The 23467-nt window shown below is 41.2% G+C and overlaps 1 protein-coding gene across 1 annotated transcript in view; it reads left to right on the top strand.

The window, feature by feature from the left end:
* The first annotated feature begins 2883 nt into the window (after nt 1-2883).
* Nucleotides 2884-23467, top strand: part of ITGB1 (integrin subunit beta 1) — a 42904-nt gene continuing 22320 nt past the window's right edge. The window contains exons 1-3 of the mRNA XM_061178864.1: nt 2884-3106; nt 20254-20320; nt 22458-22543. Of these exons, the coding sequence (XP_061034847.1) occupies nt 20254-20320; nt 22458-22543 (153 nt within the window). The 5' untranslated portion in view covers nt 2884-3106. The remainder of the gene's footprint in view (nt 3107-20253; nt 20321-22457; nt 22544-23467) is intronic.

The following is a 23467-nucleotide window of genomic DNA, read 5'->3' as shown; positions in this document are numbered from 1 at the left end:
CTCCAGACGCGCAGGCTCAGTAGTTGTGGCTCACGGGCCCCGTTGCTCCGCGGCATGTGGGATCTTCCCAGACCAGGGCTCGAACCCGTGTCTCCTGCATTGGCAGGCAGATTCTCAACCACTGCGCCACCAGGGAAGCCCAATAAATTTATTTATTTATTATTTTTGGCTGCATTGGGTCTTCGTTGCAGCACACGGGCTTTCTCTAGTTGTGGCGAGCGGGGGCTAGTGTTCGTTGCAGTGTGCAGGCTTCTCATTGTGGTGGCTTCTCTTGTTGCAGAGCACAGGCTCTAGGCGCTCAGGCTTCAGTAGTTGCAGCATGGGGGCTCAGTAGTTGCTCCGTGGCATGTGGGATCTTCCTGGACCAGGGCTGGAACCCATGTCCCCTGCATTGGCAGGTGGATTCTTAACCACTGTACCACCAGGGAAGTCCCCACACTGTTTATTTAAAACTGATCTGATATGGGTTGAGCCATAATGTGCCAGCCAATGGTCAAGACCAAAACATTTTTGTCTTGGGCATACTCCTATTCTCACAACGCAGGTATTCACCTTTGCTCTAACCCCATGGAGTCTTGCCCAAGTGATATGATTATTGCAATTGGAAAATCATTTATAAATGAATGTGTACTAAAATATTTGCCTGTAAAATGTTACACTGTTTAGAGGCTTTTCCACTCTCAAAAGATTGAAAAGCCTTCAAGTTATCATGGGATGATTTGTGGCTTACTGGACAGAATAATATTTGACAGGCTGAGTCCCAAAAGTGTTCAAACTACAAGAGAAAGACAGCATTCCACTCCTGAGTCAACATTGACTCACTCCCACTCCCAATTCTGTATTCCATAATCATGTGATTAAAAACAAGTGGAGTCATATTCCTGACATGTTTCTTTAATTTCTTGTTTCCTCAAAGCCCATGACTTCTGTACATAAATTGCTGCTCACACTTTAGTTTAGCCAAATGTTCTGATGTGGTCCCAGGGGAGCAAAAGGACCCATTTATTCATTTATCAAATATTAGCTGAGCCCCTATTGTGTGACCTGTAACAGTGTTTGACACTGAGATTAGAAAGATGATTACACTGCCTTTGAACTAATTTAGCTTAGTGTTGTGCAAATGTGAACCTCATAATGTTCTTGTGGCAAATCACATAGGGATGGAAGTTCTGGGAAATGTAGTGCAAATCAAGCATGGATAAATTACGCTTTACCTTTAGAACTGTAATCTATGCTGAGACCAGGCCAGTTCTGATCAATTTTGAAGTGGTACAACCAGTATCTTTAAATTCAAGAATGTTGAGGTCTGATGGCAGCCACACCACTGGGTTATTAATATAGAAACATTATTTATTTGTTTATTTTTTTAAAGTACAGTTGATCTACAATGTTGTGTTAGTTTCAGGTGTACAGAAAAATGATTCGGTTATATATATAATATTTATGATATACATTATATACATATTTTCAGATTCTTTTCCATTATACGTTCTTATAAGTTATTGAATATAGTTCCCTGTGCTATACAGTAGGTCCTTGTTGTTTATCTGTTTTATATATAGTAGTGTGTATATGTTCATCCCAAACTCCTAATTTATCCTACCCCCCTTCCCCATTGGTAACCATGTTTTCTATGTCTGTGAGTCTGTTTCTGTTTTGTAAGTAACTTCATCTGTATCCTTTTTTAGATTCCACAAATAAGGAAACATCATTTAATCTCTTAGGTTTGGTCATCCATTAAGTGGGAAAAATCATTCTCATTTCTTTAGAGGTTTCCAGAGATTATCTAACCAACAGATTCGATTTTGCTGGCGAGCAACGGGCACAATTTCCATAGATGGGATTGTTTTGTTTTCTCTTATTTAAGATTGGCAGCCAAATGGGCATCGCGGCTTCTAATCTCCCCCAAATGAAACACCAGCTTCACAAATCTAATAATTCGAGTTCTGTGCCCAACAGGGTGCTACAGCTCACCACGTGGCAACACACATTTTCTGCTAACAGAATGGCAGCCTGCCAGCAGCATATTCTGAGTTACCGGGTTTCAGTATGATGCCGGTTGGCACAAGTTTCAATCCTCTTATCAAAATGCGCCCAGCCATGCTCATAATGAAATGTTTCACTTCTCTTCAATGTGCCTTCTCCAGCCTCCTGTCCACCTACTCAGAAAAGTGAGGATGAAGAGAAACCGTATCGAGGATGAAACTTTTCCCTCTCATCCCTGTTCCCCATAAATGGACCTCCCGAATAACCTAACAAAAGCTGCTCCCCAACTTACCAGTTTTTCTCTAAAACTATCCTCATCTCCATCTTTCCTGGCACCCACCTCCTCCCTGAGTCTTCCCCTTTCTCAAAGACATAAGTCAAGCAAATCCTCACGCCAGAAAAATAATACCGGCTTTAGCCACTTCCCTTCCAAAAGGGAAACGTTTTTGGTCCCACGAAGCCTTGCAAGGTGAGTGACTAAGTGTCTCGATTTGTCGGGGACTGAGGCGGCTCCCCGGAGGCAGGGCTTCCAGGGTTCAAAACCGGGCAGTCCTGGGCCAGCCGGACGGACCGCGGGCCGGACACACGTGCGGCTTTGGGGAAGCAGCACCTAAGACAGGCCGAGAAGGAGGCTCCGGAATTCCCTCACGGGAGGATATTAAGGTGCGCAGGGCCGCGCAAACCCTCCCTCTCCCGGCAGCAGAGGAAACTGAGGCACCGCGAAGGCCACGGGGGAGTCTGTCGCCCGTCGCCCGACCCGGCCGCTCCTTTGTCCCGGGGGCCCCCCGCCCCTCCCCCGGGCCCGCACCGCCCCTCCCCCAACGGGCGCGGCTGACGCGGCCCGGGAGGAATGCGCTTCCGGAGGGAGAGGGCGGCGGCGGCGGCGGCCTGAGGAGCGGGATCGCCGCGCCTGGGAGGCGGTGCCGCGGGGGTCGTTTCCTGCCGGGAGGCGGCCCCACGCCGCTGAGTCTCCTCCTCCCGCCCGCGAGGAGGAGGCGGAGCCGCCGCCGCCGCGCCCGATCCCGAGCCCGGGAGGCCAAGCCAGCCTTGGGGACAGGCCGAGCGGGAGCCGCGGAGCACAGGCCGAGCCGACCGCGGGGGCCGGACGCCGCGGGAGAAGGTGGGCCTGGGCGGGAGGCGTGCTCGGTGCGCGGCCGGGCCAGGGCCGCGGGGCAGGCGTGGGGGCCGCGGCCTCGGGGCGGATTCCAGTCGTCGGGCGGGGGAGGAAGTCGGGCCGCGCCCGCTCCCGGACCTTCCCGGCCGGGGGGCGTCGGAGGGCGCTGGCCTGCCCGGGCGCTGCCCCCCCGAGCCGCGGTCGCGGAGGCCCGGGGCCGGGACCCCCCGCTCGGACGCCGGCCGTGGGCCCGACCCCGCGGGCTAGGCGCGGACGGGCCTCCGCGGGCCGGCGTCCGGGGAGCGGCCTCGACCCCGGCTGCCCCGAGCCGCCGGCTGCCGGGCCTCCACGCGGGGACCACTCACCCTCGGCTCCAGTTTTGAGCTTGGGGCGTCGCTGAGCCGCCGGGAAACGGGGCGCGGGGTCGGCGCGTCCTGTGGGCCCTTTCCCCTAATGCTGGGTGTAGACGCCGCGGCGGTGTCCAGGGCTAATGCCCGCCCTGTGCCTGATTCGTGCCGTTCCTTATGCTTCAGAACAAGTTGTATTTTTAAGAATGCCAGTATTTAATGCCTGAGCAATTTTTGTTTCATCAGATTTGTGCTTTTGAGTCAAAACCTAGCGCTAGTAAATTACGCTTTTTAAGGTTCCAATTCCCCATCTGTAAAATGGGAAAAATACCTACACTAATAATAAAACTAGTAATTGTTATAATAACGACAGTAAGGGCCAAGCTTAGCTCTACGCACTTTACCTTTATTTTCTCATTTAATCCCGGAACCGGTCCAACGAGGTAGGTGCCGTTTTTATCCCTATTTTACAAATGAAGAAACTGAGGCACAGGGAGCGTAGGTGGTCATCCAGCTGTATGACGACAACCCATGGGGTCTAGCAACCGATGTTTGAACCACAAATAACTTTGCAAAAGTACAGTGTAGTGAAAAGCAAATGTAAAATGGAAGACACCTAGGGTAGATGCTCAATAAATATTAACTCTTTTTCTTTCCTTCTTGGCGTATTAAAAAGATTTTTTAGAAAGTCTCAGCATGTGATTGGTAATGTTATTAGTAAGATTTCTTTGGATCTGCGTTCCACAGAAATAGGTGGGTAGAATTACTGGATTATTTTTTATTGTTGTTTTGATTGTACAGAAATAACAAATGCTAATTGAATTTTGATTAGGCATCTTTCTTAAACTACATTCAGCCTTTACAGTAGGTTGTGTAATAGACCACTTTAGAAATGATTAAGGGATTTTAGTTGCAAGTTACCTATTCTAGATTTGTGGACATCTAGGCCCACGGAGTCAGGGCTTACTTAAAGAGTCCCGCTAAAATGTTCTATTTGAAAATAATGTTAGTTCATTGATTAATAATAAATGAGGGACTGAAGATGATTAACTGATAAATAGAAAACACATGAAACAAATCAATATTTTGGTTACAGGCGTTTGAGGAGAAAGCCATTTTACTCACCCTAAAATTCATTCCCTAGTTAAGAAGACGGGATGTGGTTAATACTTTACTCCTGTGAATAGAAAGCAAACAAACTCCAAATTAAGTCATGTATGTTGACTTCACAGACCTAAAATTTTAAGTTTTTGTAATGTCGATTCTTTTTAAAAGAATGTTAAGTTCTCTATTAAGATTATTTTCTCAATATTCTTTGTGTGCAAAGTATAGAATCAGCAGTATTGAAAATCACTGGATTTAGGTGGCTTTCTCCTCAACTTTCTGGTCAGTATAATTAAGAGCTGCCCCAAATTAGCATCACTGAATGACCATGTAGTTCTATATTGGGGTCGATAAATTCCTAAATCCTGGAGAAACTGGGGACATCTGGTTACTTTATAAAATAGTGAAAATTAACAGTTTCAGGTGGTGCTAGTTTTCGTGGAATGCTTGCCGGTTAATAGCTTTATTGCTTGGCTTCTTGCCAAATAAATTGTGGCTTACAGCGTCGGGGGTAATATAATATTCTATCTGAAGAAAATATATATTTTTAAAATCATTTTCTAAGTGCACTGGTTTGTTCTTAAGTACTTTGCTGGAGTGATGAGATGAAACATCTAACTGGTAAAAGTTTCAGAACTTTGGAGTTCTGAGAATTGACATTTCTGAACGTGTAACAAGCTGAATTAGTATCTGAGAGGATTCATGTGGACTGATTTCCCCACTCTGCATGGAGAATTAGGATCTGTCAGGTTGTCAGTAGAATTCTAGAAGATCATATTGTGCAAATATGTAAATATCTTTTGTTGTGTTAGCAGGTCTATTCTGACTGGTTATATGTTGTGGGATTTTTGTCCTTTTATATTGCTATTGCAGAGGTGGGAGTCGGGGTCCGGAGGGTGGGCTTATAGGAGTATGAGTGGGGAAGAGTACATTAGTCTTCAGAACCCTGAAATGATAGCAGTATCTATAGCTGTAGAAAACTGAAAAAATTGTTTTTATCTAGGTTACAGGAGGTGCAGTCCATGAAACCCCCAGAACATTAGCAGCCTTCGAATATGTCAGTAGATGGGTGAAAAAAAGGTGGTATCTCTTGTTCAGGAGCTGTATGCAAAAGGAGCTAAACTATACTTTGTAAATTTCTCATCTTTTTAAAGATGGCTAATGATGAGACTTTTACAGAGTTAAGTTTTATTTATAAAATAATTTTTTAAAAAAACCTCTAAGCTTTGTTTTTGGTTTGTGGCTTTGGAAGATAAGGTTAAGGTTAGCTATATTTAGCAGTATGCTAAAGCGTGTGTATATCATCTCATCATGAAATGTGTGTATGTGAGTGAAAAACTGCTTCAAATATACATAGTACATACATGTATAAACACACAATTATAGGACTCATCTCAGTAAACAGTCTCCAAAGTACAGCTTCCTGGACCCCAGGGATGTATAAAATAACTCACTGGAGTGTAGGAAGAAATTATTAGACTTAATTTTATATATATTTTTAATCTCATATTTTAAAGTTTAAATTTTTATTATGGTTTATAATATCTACTGTATTGCTGTAGAAGTACATGTATTTTAATTTGTAAGTAAATACATATTTTGGAGTACATGTATGCTCAGGGTTTTTTCTTTAATAATAAAGGTGAGTATTAAAAAGCTTTGGAGATCCTTGGTGTGGGGATGCCTTGGGTGGGGCTACGAGGACTACTTATTTCGGAGGGAGGACGAGTCAGACCTGGTGTCTGAGGTAAGAGAGGAGAAAGGAACTGAAGTGGCCCAGGTCTCTGCTTAAGAGGTGCGCTCGGCCGAGGCAGGCAACGTGACCAGCAGGGGGTGGTGCTGGTCGCCTGGAGGGAGGGGAGTGCTGAACTCATCCTGCTGAGACAGCTGGGGTGTAGTGGAATATGCCCATTGTGAGCTCAAAACCAGCAGTCGGGCTGGGAGACTGAGATTGGGGAATTCCTAGTCTGTAAGTACTAGTTGACGCTCTAGGCTGCAGATGAAAATACTGGAGAGCGTGTAGAGTGAAAAGGGGCCACGGAGAGGCCCTGGGAACACTTTCACAGTCAAGGGCCGGGTGGAGGAAAAGGAATCTAGAAAAGCATTTTCCTTCCCCAATTTGTTTGAATTTCTGATTCCTTCCTATGATAGCTAAGTGAGTGACCTGGATATTTTCAGGGATTTCCTGTGATGGGCATGTTTGAGGTGAAGAGAGAAGCATCATTAGGTAAGCAGTTGGATGTAGCAAAGGCTTCTTGATTGGGGAACTTGGGTTTTGGGCAAGCTGGGCCTGAACTTCTCTGGGACAATTGTTGGAACACCTCACCTGGAAAGGGCTTTGGTTTCTGCATCTGCACCATAAAGTAGTCTCTTGGTTTCTCTCTCTCCGTCACCGAAGACCTGAAGGCCAGCTGTCGCATGACCTGGCCCTGCAGAGCGCAGGTCTTCCCTCTCCCGTGAGCAGCCATCCTCTCCTGCCCTCACCCCAGAGGATAGGTGCTGTGCCAAGTCGTGGCTTTGAGAAGGCTGCCAGTGCTGGCGAGCCAAGTGGGTTACTGTTAGCTCTCTGTCCGCATGGAGCTCTGTTGTCCATGCCTTTTTTTTTTTTTTTAATAAATTTATTTATTTATTTTTGGCTGCGTTGGGTCTTCGTTGCTGCGCGCAGGCTTTCCCTAGTCGCAGCGAGCTAGGGCTACTCTTCGTTACAGTGCACGGGCTTCTCACCGCGGTGGCTTCTCTTGTTGCGGAGCACGGGCTCCAGGCACGCGGGCTCAGTAGTTGTGGCTCGCGGGCTCTAGAGTGCAGGCTCAGTAGTTGTGGCGCACGGGCTTAGTTGCTGCATTGCATGTGGGATCTTCCCGGACCAGGGCTCGAACCCATGTCCCCTGCATTGGCAGATGGATTCTTAACCACTGTGCCATCAGGGAAGTCCCGTCCATGACATTTTAATCCATCAGTGTACTGAGTGCCACTTCCCTGAGCAGTGCAGTGCTGAGTGGATGTAGATCAAGAAGTTGACGTGCACCTTGCTGTTGAGGATACTATCTAGTTGGGACAAGTTGTGTTCAATCTAGGGAAACATAGCAAATACCACAGAATGTTTTACACAAGGTACTGTACCAGGTAATATTCTCTAATAGATTTTGAGGAAAAGACAAAGGACAGTATAGTTAGAAGGGAGAATACAGTCTAATTTAGCAAATAAATATTGTTTGACTACTTTGATATATAATCATACATATATAAGTATATATGCATTTATAGTATAAATATATATACATAAAATGAAGGCTGTATAAAATGAAGGCCTGGATTCTTGCCCTCCAGCTCTAGTCCGGTGTGGTTCACAGACATGATTACAATTAGTTATAATAGAAATTTGAATTAAAACAACACTGTGTTATTGAGCGTCACTGAAGGTTTGTCATTTACTGCGCTAGACACTATCAAGAATATCTTTTGGGACAAAAAAAGGAGTAGTTAATTCGCTTATGGTGGTTGGTGAAGAGATTAAGAGCCAATGAAGGCCAAAAAAATTTCAGAAAGGTAAAAGAAAAATTAATATTTTATTTTGTTGTAGGGAATGTAGTTTCAGTGGAGTGATGAGGAAAGCATTTACATGAAAAATTAATTGTGTACCATTTGATGTATGGAGGTCACATTTCCATGTATAAATGTTTATTGAATGAATCTGTAAGTAACTTAAGCTTTCATAGTCTTTGTGAAATTAGGAGTAATTACTTCTCCAATATTTTATAGTTCATTATTTATTTCAGATAGTAATTTTTTTGCTTCTCAGAAGGCGTGATGGTGGGTCATATCTGATTGTTGGAGGTAGAGATTGTAGTTTTAAAAGTTGCATTTAGTATTATGTTATTTTAGGAAAGCACAACAGGAACACAATAGGGAGTTGATTTGTGCTTACTAAAGAAGCATGGTTTAAAAAGATTTCGAACCATTAATTATGTAGTCACTCAGGTTCTTATGTTTAGAAGTCAGTGAATGAGTTGAAGCAGTAATCAAGTAAGCTGTAATCTGTAGGTCACTGTAAAGATATTTGTTTTACATTCATGGTAATATTTTATCCTTGCAGTAGTTCTAAGGTAGACATTATTCCCATCTTAGTGCTGAGGAAAGTGAGAAATTAATTGATTTCTACCTATATTTAGTTAGGCTTTAAAACATTTTCTCTCTCTCTCTCTCTCTCTCTCTCTCTCTATATATATATATGTATTTAAAATATATTCAGCACTATGTTTGTTTCAATCCAGTACAGGGCAGAGAAGAGATGTGACAAAAGATATGGTCAAAATTTATTAAAGTTTTGATCAAGTAAGAATTTTGGAGTGATCTACCTAAAAAGTAGATAAAATTACACAAGGGAACATAACTTACAATTCTCCTGAATTGAAATTATGTGGAACAAATCTTGCTTTTAAGTGCTTTTTGATACCATTAATTAAGATGGTAAACTTTTTTTTGCTAGCTCCATTCATAGTTACCTTTGTAAACTTGCCCCAAAGTAAAATTTCTCAACCAAAGCAGTTGCTAACTTACGCTTCTTTTCCCTTCAGAGGGAAAGGCAAAATCTATAGACATAGCCAAGTGTAAAGAAGGAACAGCTCACTAGTCTGGTTTGAAATGTATCAATTGCTGAGTAATGTCTGTTGAGTGGAAGGAGGATCTCGGAAGAATTAAGTTCAGGCAACTTTTCATGCTCATTTTGGATCAGCCCTTAATATTATGCCTTAATAGCTTTGTTTAAAGTGTTTATTTTTTGCTTGTATTTTAAGTCCTTTTGCAGTCTTTGAGTTTATTTTGTGCCCCTTCACCAGTTTTTGGAATTTAATGCTTAATTCATTTTTTTTTTGTCCTCATGTAAAGGCTATAACCTTTTTGATAGGAGAGGTGGTGGTGGTGGTATACCAGTTATCTACTTATTGGATCACTCTTGGCTGTATCATAATGTTTCTAATTGCCTTGACTTATTTTGAATTCCCTGTGGTCAAGCCTGCTCTTCCTGTCATGTTGATTCTGTTCCTCATGTGTCTGAGTTCTATAGAGGATTTCAACTTAAATTTCCTTCCTTATCTCTGTATACTTTTCCTCTAGCTTTGTGGTTTTACTGTTTCTGATTGCTATAAAATCTATTTGAGATTTTCTAAATTCCTTGAAGAGCATAATGAGTTCATTCTCCTTTTTTTTCAGAGAAGATTCTTCATTTTCTTTCCACTTTTTCTGCTGTAGAAATTTTTCTTAGATGTTCAGTTCCATGCCCTTATTTCTCCCCACTTCCAGCTTCTTTATCTTTGAGGCTTTTTATTTGCCCACTAGAAGTATGTCCATTCTTTATCTTTCCGTTGCAGTGTGTGGTAGGTGGTGATGATTGATCTTCCATGTTCTCATTTTCCTGGAGAAGGTGGGTAGAGTAGTCACTAATGATGAATTTTGTTCTGTCTGTTACTCTGTAATTAAAATATTAGCCCTGTTCTCAGGTTTCAAATTTTTTTGTAAGCCTGTAGCTTTGGAGCAGTTGAACCTTTGTTGCTGGAACTCAACTCAGGCTGTTACTACCTTTGGGCAAGAAGGGGTCAGTGCTCAAAAAAAGCTTTTTTTTCTTCTGGGTGGGAGTAGTGAATTTTAGAAAGTTTTCTACTTCAGACTACTATTTGTCGACCACAGTGGGTGGAAAAGGACTTCAAAGGGGGTGTTGTGTCTTTGCCTTGGAGTACTCAACCTCCTCTCTTTCCTGTTCCCTCTCTTTTCCCCCTTTCATCTTTTCTGCTAAGTTTTGTTAATCATTAATTCTAGCTTATTACTTGGGCCATAAGCACCTCCATGGTCACTACCACACACCTCTTCCTGCCAGAGAGAGGGGAAAAATGTTTAGTTTTAATTGTTCTTCCTGCAAGGGGGAAAGGTGCTCTTGCCCTGGAGGAATTCATCCCCAAGCTCTCACTCTCAAATTTGATGGCACAGAGAAGAGCAGCCTCTCAGAGTTCCTTCCGTTTACATTCCCCCATCTGCTTGCTCTGTGTGGGGAGAAGCAGGATGAACTGCACGGTAATTCCCTGAGGCTTTCAGCTTGGCTCCGTGTTCCTTTTCTGGACTGTGTTGATTTGTAGATATTAATCTATTATTGGACTATTTATTTTTTTCCTTTTAAAGGCAGATACAGAAAATAGTGATGGTGGTACAGACTTGAGATGAATCCAACCTTATTATATCTTTAGGAGAGGCTTATAATATATCTCAGTATAGGTGTCTGAATCTTTTTCACCAGTAAGGTGAAAGGATTTAAAATGTTAGGATATAAAAAAGGAAGCAAATTCTGTTCTCTGGAAGAGAGTATTTGACTGGTGAGAACCCTTAACCTTTCTTATTAGAAACCTACTTAAATTGAAAGCTTGGGCTTTCGAATACTCCTGGGTTCCCAGCTTTGTCATCTGTGTGTCTGGTACATGGTAGCTATGCAATAGGTATTTATTGACTTGAATTTAATTAGTTGTATTGAATAAAAATGTGTTCTTGTGCAAAGATTTTGTAGGAATAAATCTTTTGTGGATGACTTCCTTTTGTACTATGACCTTTTGGGCATAGTTGGCTTCTGGGCACCTAATTTTAAAACTTGAAGTAAATGTAACTCACCACATTTTTTTAAAAGTAATTTTTCTCTCAAGTGTAATTGTTTAATTTCTACAAATAAAGTACTTATAAAATTTCTGAAGATTTTATCTGCAAATGTAAAAAGAAATGCCAAATGAGTGATTTGTCACATTGTTAAAAACATTAATAGGTAATAAGTGTGTATTTAAAAGTTTGAACAGTTCATAAAACCACATTTAACCTTGATGAATAAAGATGAGTTTACAGTGGAGATAAAAGTAATTATGTACAGTTTTTGACAAGGGGAACAATTGCACATATTTGAGGTTGTTAACCACTAAAAGGAGATTGTTTCGGGGAGGTGTTTAACATTATTTACTGTTCAAGGGATGAATTATGACCCTTTAGATAAAATTAAGCATAGTAAGAAATGATATTAGGATGAAATGCTTTTGTAGGAATGACACCATAACTTGTGGGTATACTCATGAAATTTGACAATTAAAATACTTTTGTTGGCCTCCAGTCACTTTGAAGGACTAAGAAATAAACTCACAGGACATTTTAAGTCCTTTCCATTTCTGTGCTCTGAGTCAGTTCTAACAGTAGAAGGATGTTCTTTTATCTTTAAAATAGTGACTGAGTAGGCCTTCAAAAAATTGTAGTTTAATGGAGCCCAAAGTCAGGTCATAGCTTCAGAATTCAGATGGTCTGGTTTCAGTTCTACCTGTGCAACTTTGGAGAAGTTATTTAACCTCTCTCTGGTTTGGTTTCCTCATATATAAAACAAAGGTAATATCATTCCCAACCTTGTAGAGTTACTTAGAGAAGATAGTTAGCTGTTATTATTTTTATTATTGTCATCATTATAGTCATTTGAAGGTGTCGGAATAAAAGGAAGATAACTTTCTGTTACAAATTACCTTAAATCATCAAAACCTCAGTTACTGTATTACTCTTGTCTGCGCCTGGTGCGCCTCGTCCGGCCTCTTCTGAATGAGCAGATCTCCTGTTTAAGTAGTCCTCAGCGGGCAGCAGTCCCTCAGTGAACCAAACTGGTACAAGCTTCTGATCCAAGTTTCTCCTGTATCTTTTCAGGGCAGTTTCCTTCTTTCTTTTAGCCTCTCCTAGATTTGCTTCCCCATGACAGGAGAAGCCTCAAGTCATTCTTCCTTATTTCTATTTGTATTAGGTATGTTATCCTCCACCCTGATCTTTTTTTAAGGTGATTAGTGATACTAACATTCAGAAATATCTGTGCTTTATCTAATGTAGTAATAAAAAGCACTGAGGTTTTGCTGCTTTTATTGTTTTACATGCAATTTGTTCTAAATATAATTGTTAGTAGAATAATCCTACTTAAATGTGGAACCTAAAATAATTATCTAATTATACTTAACATAATAATTAGTATCTAATTAATATAATAATTAGCATCTGATTAAACCTTATTATATACAATATAAGGTTTTGATGTCATATCAAAATAATATTTGAGTGGCTATAAAAATCAGCCTTAATCTGTTGTTCGCAGTTGTGTTCTTTCTAACCCTTACACTTTATCCTTTCTTCCATATCTTGTGTTTCACCTAACATGGGTCAATTCAGAGTTTTTGGTTATAATTATGATTGAAAAAAAAAGCAAAACATTCAAACATGGTTACTTTTTTTTTTTTTTTAATTGGGGTATAGCTGTTTTACAGTGTTGTGTTAGTTTCTACTGTACAGCGAAGTGGAGTTCCCTGTGCTGTACAGCAGGTTCCTTTTAGTTATCTATTTTATACATATTAGTTAGTGTATATATGTCAGTCCCAATCTCCCAATCCATCCCACCCCCCCTTTCCCCACTTGGTGTCCATACGTTTGTTCTCTACGTCTGTGTGTCTATTTCTGCCTTGCACACAGGTTCATCTGTACCATTTTTCTCGATTCCACATATGTGCATTAATATACGCTATTTGTTTTTCTGACTTACTTCACTCTGTATGACAGTCTCTAGGTCCATCCATGTCTCTACAAATGACCCAATTTTGTTCCTTTTTAAAACATAGTTACTTCTTTATTGAATCAAGTTGTTGAGCTCCAGCTGTAACGTGTAGTAATAATGATAACAAGTACCATCTAGGTAGTGCTTACAGTGTGCCAGATGCTGTTTTAAATGCTTTATATTTACAACTCATTTAAACTTCACATAACCCCTATAAGGTAGGAACTACCTTGCCCATTTTAAAGATGAAGAAACGGAGGCATAGATTAAATAACTCTCCAGTATCACCTACCTCGTTAGGGGTTGATCAGAGGTTTCAGTCCAAGCATCTGGCTCCACAGTCCACACTCTGAACTCCGCTACGCCTTAACGAACAGTGGTGGGCACAGCACAGCACTCTGCTTGCCCTCGTTAAGCTTACTTTTTTTTTTTTTTGGATACCTCAGAATATCTGCAGTTATCTTTAGATTTTTTATTTATTAAATATTAAGATACTGTGCTAGGTACAGAGGACATGGAGAATTGACTTATACAAGATGACAGTGCATAAGGCAGGTCAGCCTTACTACACATCTGTAGTAGATGGGTAAGAGTTACATACATCTTAAATACTAAATCTTTTAAACAGAGGTTGTTTGTGTTTGTCTTAATGTATGTATATGTCTGTATGTGAATCACCCGGCTTAAATCCCCTCCCCAGTTCTTGCCATCATTGAGGCTCTCAGGAGTTAATGCAGGTGATACTTCTCACATTCTGGTCTAACACTTGCTCTTTCAACTCCCGTGGCTTTGAACGCTGGACTTAGAAACCTCTTCTGTCCTCCTCACTTCCTCCTGGCCGCCTCTGGGACCGGCCGCTGCTGCTCAGAGCAGTTCTGTGACTCACTCTGGCTGACTGCATCTTGCCTCAAGTGCTTCTGTCTTTTCAACCCCTGGGGCTTCTCCAACAAGCCCTGTCTGTCCCTAGGATGAGAAGCTGGCAGCAGCCTTCTGGGCTGCTACACTGTTGTTCTTGGAAGTGTGGTGCAGTTCACGCCCTTGGGGCAAACTTCTCCCTGTGGGGACTCGAGCTGACAGACGTGTGTCTTCACGGTGGTCCTCCTCTGGACACACTTTCTACAGTTGTCCCTGGTATTCTAGGGGGACTGGTTCCAGGACACGCCCCGTCTGCCCCACCCCCGACCAAATCCGCAGAGGCTCGGGTCTCTTCTATACGATGGTGTAGTATTTGCATGTAACCTATGCACTTCCTCACATATGCTTTAAATCACCTCTAGATGACTTATAATACCTAATAAAATGTAAATACTATGTAAATAGTTGCCTGTGCAGGGCACATTCAAGTTTTGCTTTTTGGAACTCTCTGGAATTAAAAAAAATTTTTTTTCCATTTGTCATTGGTTGAATCCGCCAGTGGAACCTATGGATTCTCAGGGGGTGAACTGTATACACTTCTCAGAACTTCTCAGTAAGACCAAGCCCCCAGACACCCACTGTGGTAGCTAAAGCGCCCCGGCCTTTCCTCTTCTTGGTTTGCTCTCTTCAGCACCTCTCTGGTTCCCAGGTCACCTTCCGAGTGAGCTGCTAGCACACATGCTTTTATCTCAGGCTCTGCTTTGGGAACAAATCCCAGCTAAACCAGTTCCCATGGCTGTCTCCTCACCTAGACCTTTTACCCAACACTGCCTGCCCCTGAAATGTTACACCCGGCTCTTTAGCCCCTTTCTCTCTTCTGCACCCTGATCTCTAGGCCTTTGACTTTGGCCTCTTCTCTTCGTTGATGTTTTGTCAGCACTGCCACTGCTTTGACCCCTTCCTCCTCCTGCACTTGCTCTGTAAACAATGGAATTAATTCAGCAGTTTCAAATTGGAGTTTAAGGACCCATGGGAGGTAGTCTCAGCGATTTGAGTGTTTCTACAAGAATTTCTAAAAATTTTGGGCTTTTGTGCAAATAATTATAATAATAAACAACCAGTATGTGGATTATCTGGTTGACCACCTTATAACTGAGTATATATATATATATATGTTATTTCAGTGCCTATGTTTGTGTTTGTTTGTATGTGTAAATGAATTGTGGTTCATAATGTACAAGAGCCTGGAGCATGAGGCATTTTATATCTAGCTGTAAGTTGGCTTCCGTATACTTAAGTGAATTGAAGATTGTTATCCCTAGGGTATCTACAGTAACTGTTTGCTATTTAAAGAGGGTCTGCATAGTAACTAATTCTGAGAAACTCTTCTTTCCTGGGCTTCTAAATAATGTCCAAGAAAAATGTCATACAGTTTAACATATTTCAGCAAAAGTTTTTGAGCATTGATTTTATGCCAAGTACTTCTGGGTCCTGTGTTCTTGGAGCTTAGAACCTGTCAGGGCAGACGCTTAACAGGTAGTTTCAGGTGAGATGAGTGTGAGAAATGTGTCTTTATAGATTAGGGTGTCCGGTACCTGCCGGGCCCTCATCATTCCTCTATAATCCTGTTGCATCTTCTTGATTTTCTTCAGTCTCCCAACTCCCCCCTCCCCTTTTCTCCCAGCACTTGTCCTTGCTTCCTATTTCAGGAAAAAACGTGAGCTGTCATGCGTGAACTCGCTCAGCTTTTTTACCCCCTGTCCTGACTTAGAGAAAGATGCTGCACCTCTATTCAGGGGGATATGCCCCTTGTGCTCCACACCTCTTTGCTCCAGGGGGGCCTGGCTCCATCACTCTCTTCGTGTCTGCCTGCAGCTCTCCTCTCTTCCTTAGTATTCTTTTCTTCACAGTCTCAACCATCTTCATAATTTCATTGCCATCCACAACTCTTGGGTATGTATCTCTAACCCTGAATTCCTGAAAGCTAGGCCCATAGGTCTTAATTTCCCAGTTTGTATCTTTCCTAGATTTCACACAGGCCTTTCACATTCCACATTTCTAAATCAAAATCAGTATTTTCTCCCCTAACTCCGTTCTCCTTCTGTCTTCTTCATTTGAAAGTGATGATTCCCTTCTTCTCTCACCCTACCTTATCTAAGCAACCATCTTCCTTATCTAAGCAACACTCAGGTCCCTCCTAATCACTGATTTGTTTTGTCCATTGTTACTCTGAAACCTCAGCAGGAAGTTCTGTACCTGTCCAGTAGCTCCTGTCTTGCCATTCATCCTCTACCCTACTGATTTTCTGCCACTTACATGTTGTCATGTTACTACCCTGTGCCATTTTTTTCCCGCTTCCTTGCTACATGTAGAATAGAATCTAAACTCTTAACATGAATGGCATTTAAGGCTCTCTGTAACCTGACTGTAACCTCCTGCCTTGCTGGTATCAGTTTCTGTTATTTCCAGCTTATAATTTCAGTCTCAGAAATACCCAAGTACTTTAAGATTCTTTTTGGCCTTTATGATATTTTAAGATTTTAACATAATTTATACTTACTGTAGAAAATTACAGGGATAAAATAATCACTCATCCCACTGACCAGATTTAACTACAAATAACGTATAAATACATTTTTTCTAGTCTTTTTTCTGTAAAGCTAGAGCAAATCAATTCCAGTTTGGGGGGAGAGAGAGAAGTCACCCAAACGTGTATGTTTAGTGATAAGATTGGAAAGAAGTTACTACAGTTCTTCTCAGGACTCCGTGGCCTTGCACGTGCAGACCTTTTGCCTGGGGTGTTTCTCTCCAGTGCCTACCCGTTTCCTATGAGGCTGCGGTTTGAGCCACCATGAAGCTTCTGAACTTGCCCCGGCAGATTTTGGCATCCTCAGTGCACTTTGTCCTTATCTTCATTATAGAAACCACCATATCACATTGTAATTATTTGTATTTTTTGTCTTTGAACTGAAAATTCCTTGAGACAGCGATCTTTGTATCTCCAGTAGGGCACAGGGCCTGACAGAGTTGGCCGAGGAAGAACGTCCAGAAGGTAGGGGAGAAGCCAGTAAAGTTCGCGGGAATAGAGTGTGTTAAGAAAGAACAGTGAGGTTTAGTGAGTGTTGCTGTGTAAATTCGTTGGGTGGTAAACTGATGTACGTCCCCAGGTACGTATTGTAGGCAGGCACTAAAGTTTTGAATGAATGGATGAATGGATGCAGAGAGTAGGATAGGCCTGGGAAGTTTTCTTTTTCAAGAGCAGTTTCACATGCACGGTGGGAAGCAGACACCCAGTTACACAGGTGGAGGAGGGAGACGGAGACCCAGGTAGACAACTATTTCTAGACCTTTGATCATGAAGACAGTGAAAGTTAGGATGAGGACAGGACCTGAAGGCATCTCTCCCTGGTGGCCTCTCCTCAGGAGCTGTCCTGTGTGGAGTGCTCTCGCGGGGAGACTCCTCGGGGCACCTTTCTCAGCCTGAGAGTCACCTGGGGTGTAGGCCCCACCTCCCAGGATAGGGGTTTTCAGACCTGGGGTTCTGAACCACACACTGACCGGTGCTGCCGCAGGGCGTCTTAAAGTCTCAGGAGCTCTTGGGGTGCCATCCTTCCTCCCTGCCTCCTTCGCCCCACCGCCTCTTTGCTGCCTGCTCTCCTCAGGGCCGCCCCTCACTGCTCTTGTCTCCGCCTGGTCGTCCTCGTGGCTTTCCTTTATCCCTAATTGCCGCCGTCTTCTGTCTCCTAGGGCTTCTCTGCTTCCCAGGGAGAAAGCCTGGCCTTTGCAGGCCTGGCCACCGCCCTGGCGGGGCTGCTGCTGGCCTCTGGCTGCCCTCCACCCTGGTCCTTTCGGTGGCTCTACAGCCCTTGTGCTGCCTGCTTCCTCAGGAGGCTGATCTTTGGCGCGTCAAGGTTTATAAAAGGAAAAGAAAAATGGCATTAAAGTAGTATTTTAAAGCTACGGGACCTAAGAATGTTAGGAAACTTTTTCTGCTACCAAATAACTTTATCTTAGTGGTGCTTCTCTGAGTTGTGTAACTTTTAAAGGTTCCCCAAGGTAGTCTAGTGGTCCTTAAGGTGACCTGAGTTGTATCCTGAAGACACGCGTATCAGAGTCCATATATGGAACAAATATTTGTTCTGTTCTCTTTGTGTAGAAACTGCCCAGATGCTCCATTCATCACAGTCATGCATTTCTTCGGGCGTCTTACTGTTCCAGGTCCTTTTAATCATAGCTTTGGAATTGATAACGTTACTTGAATTGTTTAGAATTATACTCTGCATGGATTTTTTACACATTGAACCTTTTAGTCAGGCCTTAAAAGGTAAACTGTCAGGCATTTCACACTTCAGTGACCCGCAGCTTTTGTTGGGCTTTTGGATGCAGTCACAAGTAATAACGTAAGCAAAACTGGGGCATAACAGAACTGGCTGCTCTGAGCACGGTTGCAAAGTGGATGACTGTGCAAGTTATTCATACTGCTTTTCTCTGGGAAACCAGAAAATGTGAGCAGCATTTGACAGAGGAAACCCAGTATCCCAGGGGTGCTCAGAGCATAACTTTAAAGCATTTTCTTGGAGCTGTGGGATTGTATCCTGGAACATAAGCCCTTGAAAATGAGGGTTTTTGAAAGACATTTTTTTTTCTTATTAAAGGAAATTCACCAAGAAAGAAAAAAATTCCACACAGTACCCTGCCGTAATTGTTTTTACTAAGAAAGTGAAAAGAAGAAAACACTAGAACAATTTAAAAACAAATGAACCCATTGTCTTTATATTATGCTTATAACTCTCATCTCCAGGATTCTTTGGTTACTTTATACGTTTATATACTGTTATTTTTACATACCTGTCATCTTAATGTGTTCTTTGCATCCAAAAGTTATTCTATAAACCTTCTGATGTTACTACATTTTATTCTTTTGACTCTAGTAGTCTATCAAGTTGATACAGTTAGCCCTTTCCCCATCATTCTAGGGGACGTTGGCACTTTTGTCTGTTATAAACATGCTAGAGTCTATACTGAAAGTGTATGTGCATGTGTATCACTTTTTATATTTTAAATTATTAGGATGAATTCCTAGTAGCTCGTTTACTAAGTCAGAGGGTAGAAACAGTTTTAATGCTTTTTGATACAGATTGTTAAATTATTTTCCCCCAAGTTATACCAGTTTACAGCCATCTCTGGTCTCTCTTAGCCATCTGCAGTAAGTCTTTGTTCTGTTGTTTTGTTGGGTTAAAAAACTTTTTTTTTTTTTCTGCTTGCTGGTTTACCTTACATTGCTTTAATTTATATTTCTTTGCTAAGTAGTAAAGCTAAACTTTGCTTGGTGGGGGGGTGTTATAATCTGCTTTTGGTGTTTTTGCATTCTTGTGGAAGGGGCAGGGTTCATGCATAATTATTAGACTGGCTGCTAGCCCAAGAGCAGTAGAAGTAGTTCAGGGACAGGGTCAGCGACCTGTGGCTATAGCCGTCTTTGACCAACTCTGGTAAGGTATAGATTAATGTTGTGAGAACTTTGATTCACAGAAAACAGTTACATACCTAATGGTTGGAGTTTGAGGTATCCTGCTTAATATACAGACTCTTACTTAATTTTTCTTTAGAGATTCTAAAAGACACTTAAGCCTCTTTCAGGTCTTCTTATGTCCCTCTCCCCCACTTTTGTGTAGTTTGTAGATCTAGAAATTGTAGGAAATTGAACTGAATATTGTACTAATTCCATGCACAGAAGTTGATTTTCTTAAGAAATAGTTACAGGACATCAAACTCAAAAATTGAGTTGGGGCCTTGTGCAGGATGTTGGTCTTAGCCTTAGAAGAAATAAAAACTATTGAAAAGTTGTAAGCAAGGGGATGACATGATCAGGATTTTGACAGGTTCAGTGTTGAGGTAACTGAGGCATATGGATATGCCTGTTTGGCCCCCTAGGAGTCACAGGAGGTAATAGAGATTCCATGGGACAAAGACTTAATAGCTTTTAGGTGCAGGAATACTTGACACTTTTTTTTTTGAGCACTGTTAATTAAATATTAATGTATAATTGATGTGGAGAAAAGTAAGAGTGGATTCTGGGACTCTGGAGTGGAAGGTGAGGTACTGGGGGGGGGAGAGGTGGATGTTGAGTGGGGAGAAGGGCTGGGGAAGAAGATGCATTACGCTTATAAAATCAGCGGGCGGTCAGGTGAGTGGGAATGATTAGGCTTTTTATGTTTTTTTTTCCTTAATATAACATGGTACATTTTATATTTCAGATGAATTTACAACTGATTTTCTGGATTGGATTGATCAGTTCAGTTTGCTATGTGTTTGGCCAAGCAGGTAAAAAAAGAAGTTTCATAGTTGTCTTTTCACTTCAGTATCTTGTGTCACTTTTTGACCACTTTAGATGCCGGAAAAACCTGCATCAGGTCGTCTTGCTCCTTCTGAAAGCATTGCCGTGGCCTCACCTCCCTCAGAGTTGAGGGCGGGGCCCTTCCAGTGCCTGCAAGGCCCTTTCTCAGGCTCTCCACCAGTCACCCAGAGTGACAACGGGAATAGGATGCACTGCACAGAGCTCTTTGGGGAATATCATAGAGTGTGTAAGTGAGCGTAGAGAAAGCAAAGGCGTGTTACATCTTTAGAAGGAAATGAAGTAAATGTGTAGAACAGTGGATTATGAGCTATCCACTACTATCTGAAAGAATGAAAGCGGGAACAGTTGGATTTCCAGAAGATGTTCTTGCTCTTTGATCAAAAGTCTTGCAAAATGTTGGCGTCATATAGGAGAGGAATGAAAAATAAAACTGAAAATATATTTAATCCTCTTATAAACCATGGTGCATCCACATCTGGAATAACGGATGTCCAATTCTGTTCTTCAAATCTCAAAAAATACACTGCATAGAACAATTGTTTGATATTAGGGTGGAAGGACTTACCACATGGAAAAATGAAGAAAGAAACCGTAAGGGAAGTTATTGATAAATTTAAATTACATAAAACCAGCAATAACATAAAAAACCAAAGTATCTATGTGTCAGAACACCATCGACAAAATGAGAAACTAAATAAGGATTTAATTTCACTTACAAATGTAGAGCTCCAATAAAAACAGATGAACATGATAATAGAAAATTTGCAAAAGATGTAACAGAAAATTTATAAAAGAAATGGCCAGTAAAAATACGAAAAAAAACGAAACCTTCAGTAACTGACAATTAACTTGATGTTCTTATTTATACCTGTTAAATGAATTTAAAAAAATCTTTGCATTAAAAAGATGTTTCTTGTTGAGGGTGTGGTGAAATGGTGTGTGTACACTGCTTGTGGGAGTGTGCGTTTGAACATTACCGCTGGAGAGAAGTTAGTGTGTATTGAGAATCTTTAAAAGTTAATACTCTTCGCCTCAGTATTTTTTTTTTTTTAGTTTGTCATAAGGAAATAATCAGAGTTTTACATTATAAGGATGGTCATCAGAGTGGGTGCATATATATATGCATGTATGTGTATATATGTGGAGGGTTCGTGTGGCATGTGTGAACTATGCAATTAAAAACAATCTAAATTTATCCATCATTAAATAGGATACATTATTATAATGGAATATGTAATCATTAAAGCCATGTTTTTGAAGAATTTGGAATGAAACATTTGGATTAAGTATAAAAAGTAGTATATAAAATGTATATCCTTGATTTCATTTAAGTAATGTCTGTATATGCCTGCTTCCTTGCTATTGTTTTATTTATCTGCTTAGAAAAAAGACTGGGAAGAAATATACAAAAAATGTTAACAGTAGTTATCTCTTAGTGAGCAGGTTTTGAGTGATTTTTAGTTCTTTATACTTTTACGTATTTTCCAAATTTTTTATAATGAGCGTATGTTAGGTTTATAATCAGAAAACATACATTGGAGACAGTCCATATTAGTACTTACCACACGGCAGACATGCTGATCCTTACACGGATTTAAAGAACTATATGGCGTACTTTGAACACAGACCTGAAAAATCAAGGGGTTGTGGATTGGATGAATATGGACTTTTCAAGTATTTAACAAACGAAAATGAAAGTGCCTGCTTGAGGGGGTGGGGTATGGGTGTGGTGGGATGAGTTAAATGAAGAGAAACAATACTTTTACCCAGTTGTAAGAACACTCCTGAGAATTAATGACCATCCAACATGAGAGAGCCTGAAATCATGCCTTTGAAAAAAAAGGACAAATGTATAGATTAAGGGTACCTAGTCTTTGCTATAGAAGACGAGAGAGATAACTGTGTCTTTTTATGGTCCTCTGTGCCAAGATGACCAAAAATCACCTCTCTCTGCGGGGTAGGTCTGAATCAGCTTAGTAACGAGGTTCATAGTGTTTATATTTAACGTTCGTATATGTTGTTGTATTTGTCATTGTGATCCAGATTTTTCACTATTCTCTCTTTTGAAACTTCAAGTGGTCTCTTCTTTGTTTCTCCTGACAGATGAAAATAGATGTTTAAAAGCAAATGCCAAATCATGTGGAGAGTGTATACAAGCAGGGCCAAATTGTGGATGGTGCACAAATTCAGTAAGTAAGATTGTTCAAGTCTTTCCATCTATTCTCTAGTCATTTAGTGTTGCCCAAAACTGTATCCTTGGGAAGTGCTCGATGTGACTTTTCACTTCCTCATTGTTGATTGAATAAGCGTCAGTCAGCTCTGTGTGTAACCCTGAGTGATGCTCTGGAGCTGTGCTGCCCAGCCCAGGGCCCGCTAGGCATGTGTGGTGATGATGAGATATGGGTGGTCCAAATTGAGAATTGCCGTCAGCCTTAAATACATACCAGAGATTGAAGACTTAGCATTTCAACATTAATGATTTTTGAAATCACTGACGTTTTGTATATATTATTAATTTCCCGTTTCTTTTTTTTCTTCCTCTTAGCGTGGCTACTAGACAATTTAAAAATACATACGTAGCTCACCTTTGTAGTGTGCATTGTTTCTATTGGGCAGCTTCCCAAAAACCTCTAGCCATTTCATTGGACTGTTCTAGATTTTTCCCTTTTTTTATGATGGGAGAGGTATACATTAACCCACCTAATTGTGTTTTAATTAAACTAATATACACTTGATTTGCATCCTAATCAAAGCCCATTGAGGTTAGGCTTTAAATTTTATTCACTCTTGTCATCTCTGTACATTGCTTAACACGGTACCTTCCACAAAGCTTACTAAATAATGAATGAATGAACAATATTGAATGAATGAATGAACAGATGAATGCTAAGTTGGTACTGGAGGTAACGGGAAGTCATTCTGAGGGTATATAATTTATTTACAGAGTGAATAATATCAGAAGGTCAAAGGCTTATTGTTTGTTTTTACTCAGGCAGTTGACCCCGCAGTCGAGTGCCTGTTTTGTGGGCGTTACTGGTCAAATGTCAGATATTTCGTATGATTTGACCTATGAAAGACAAAATGAGAAGTTTTCGTTTTGTTATTTTAAAAAT

This window comes from Eubalaena glacialis, chromosome 2, assembly GCF_028564815.1.
Source record: "Eubalaena glacialis isolate mEubGla1 chromosome 2, mEubGla1.1.hap2.+ XY, whole genome shotgun sequence".
Lineage (NCBI taxonomy): Eukaryota > Metazoa > Chordata > Mammalia > Artiodactyla > Balaenidae > Eubalaena > Eubalaena glacialis.
This window is presented reverse-complemented; position numbering and strand designations above follow the sequence as displayed.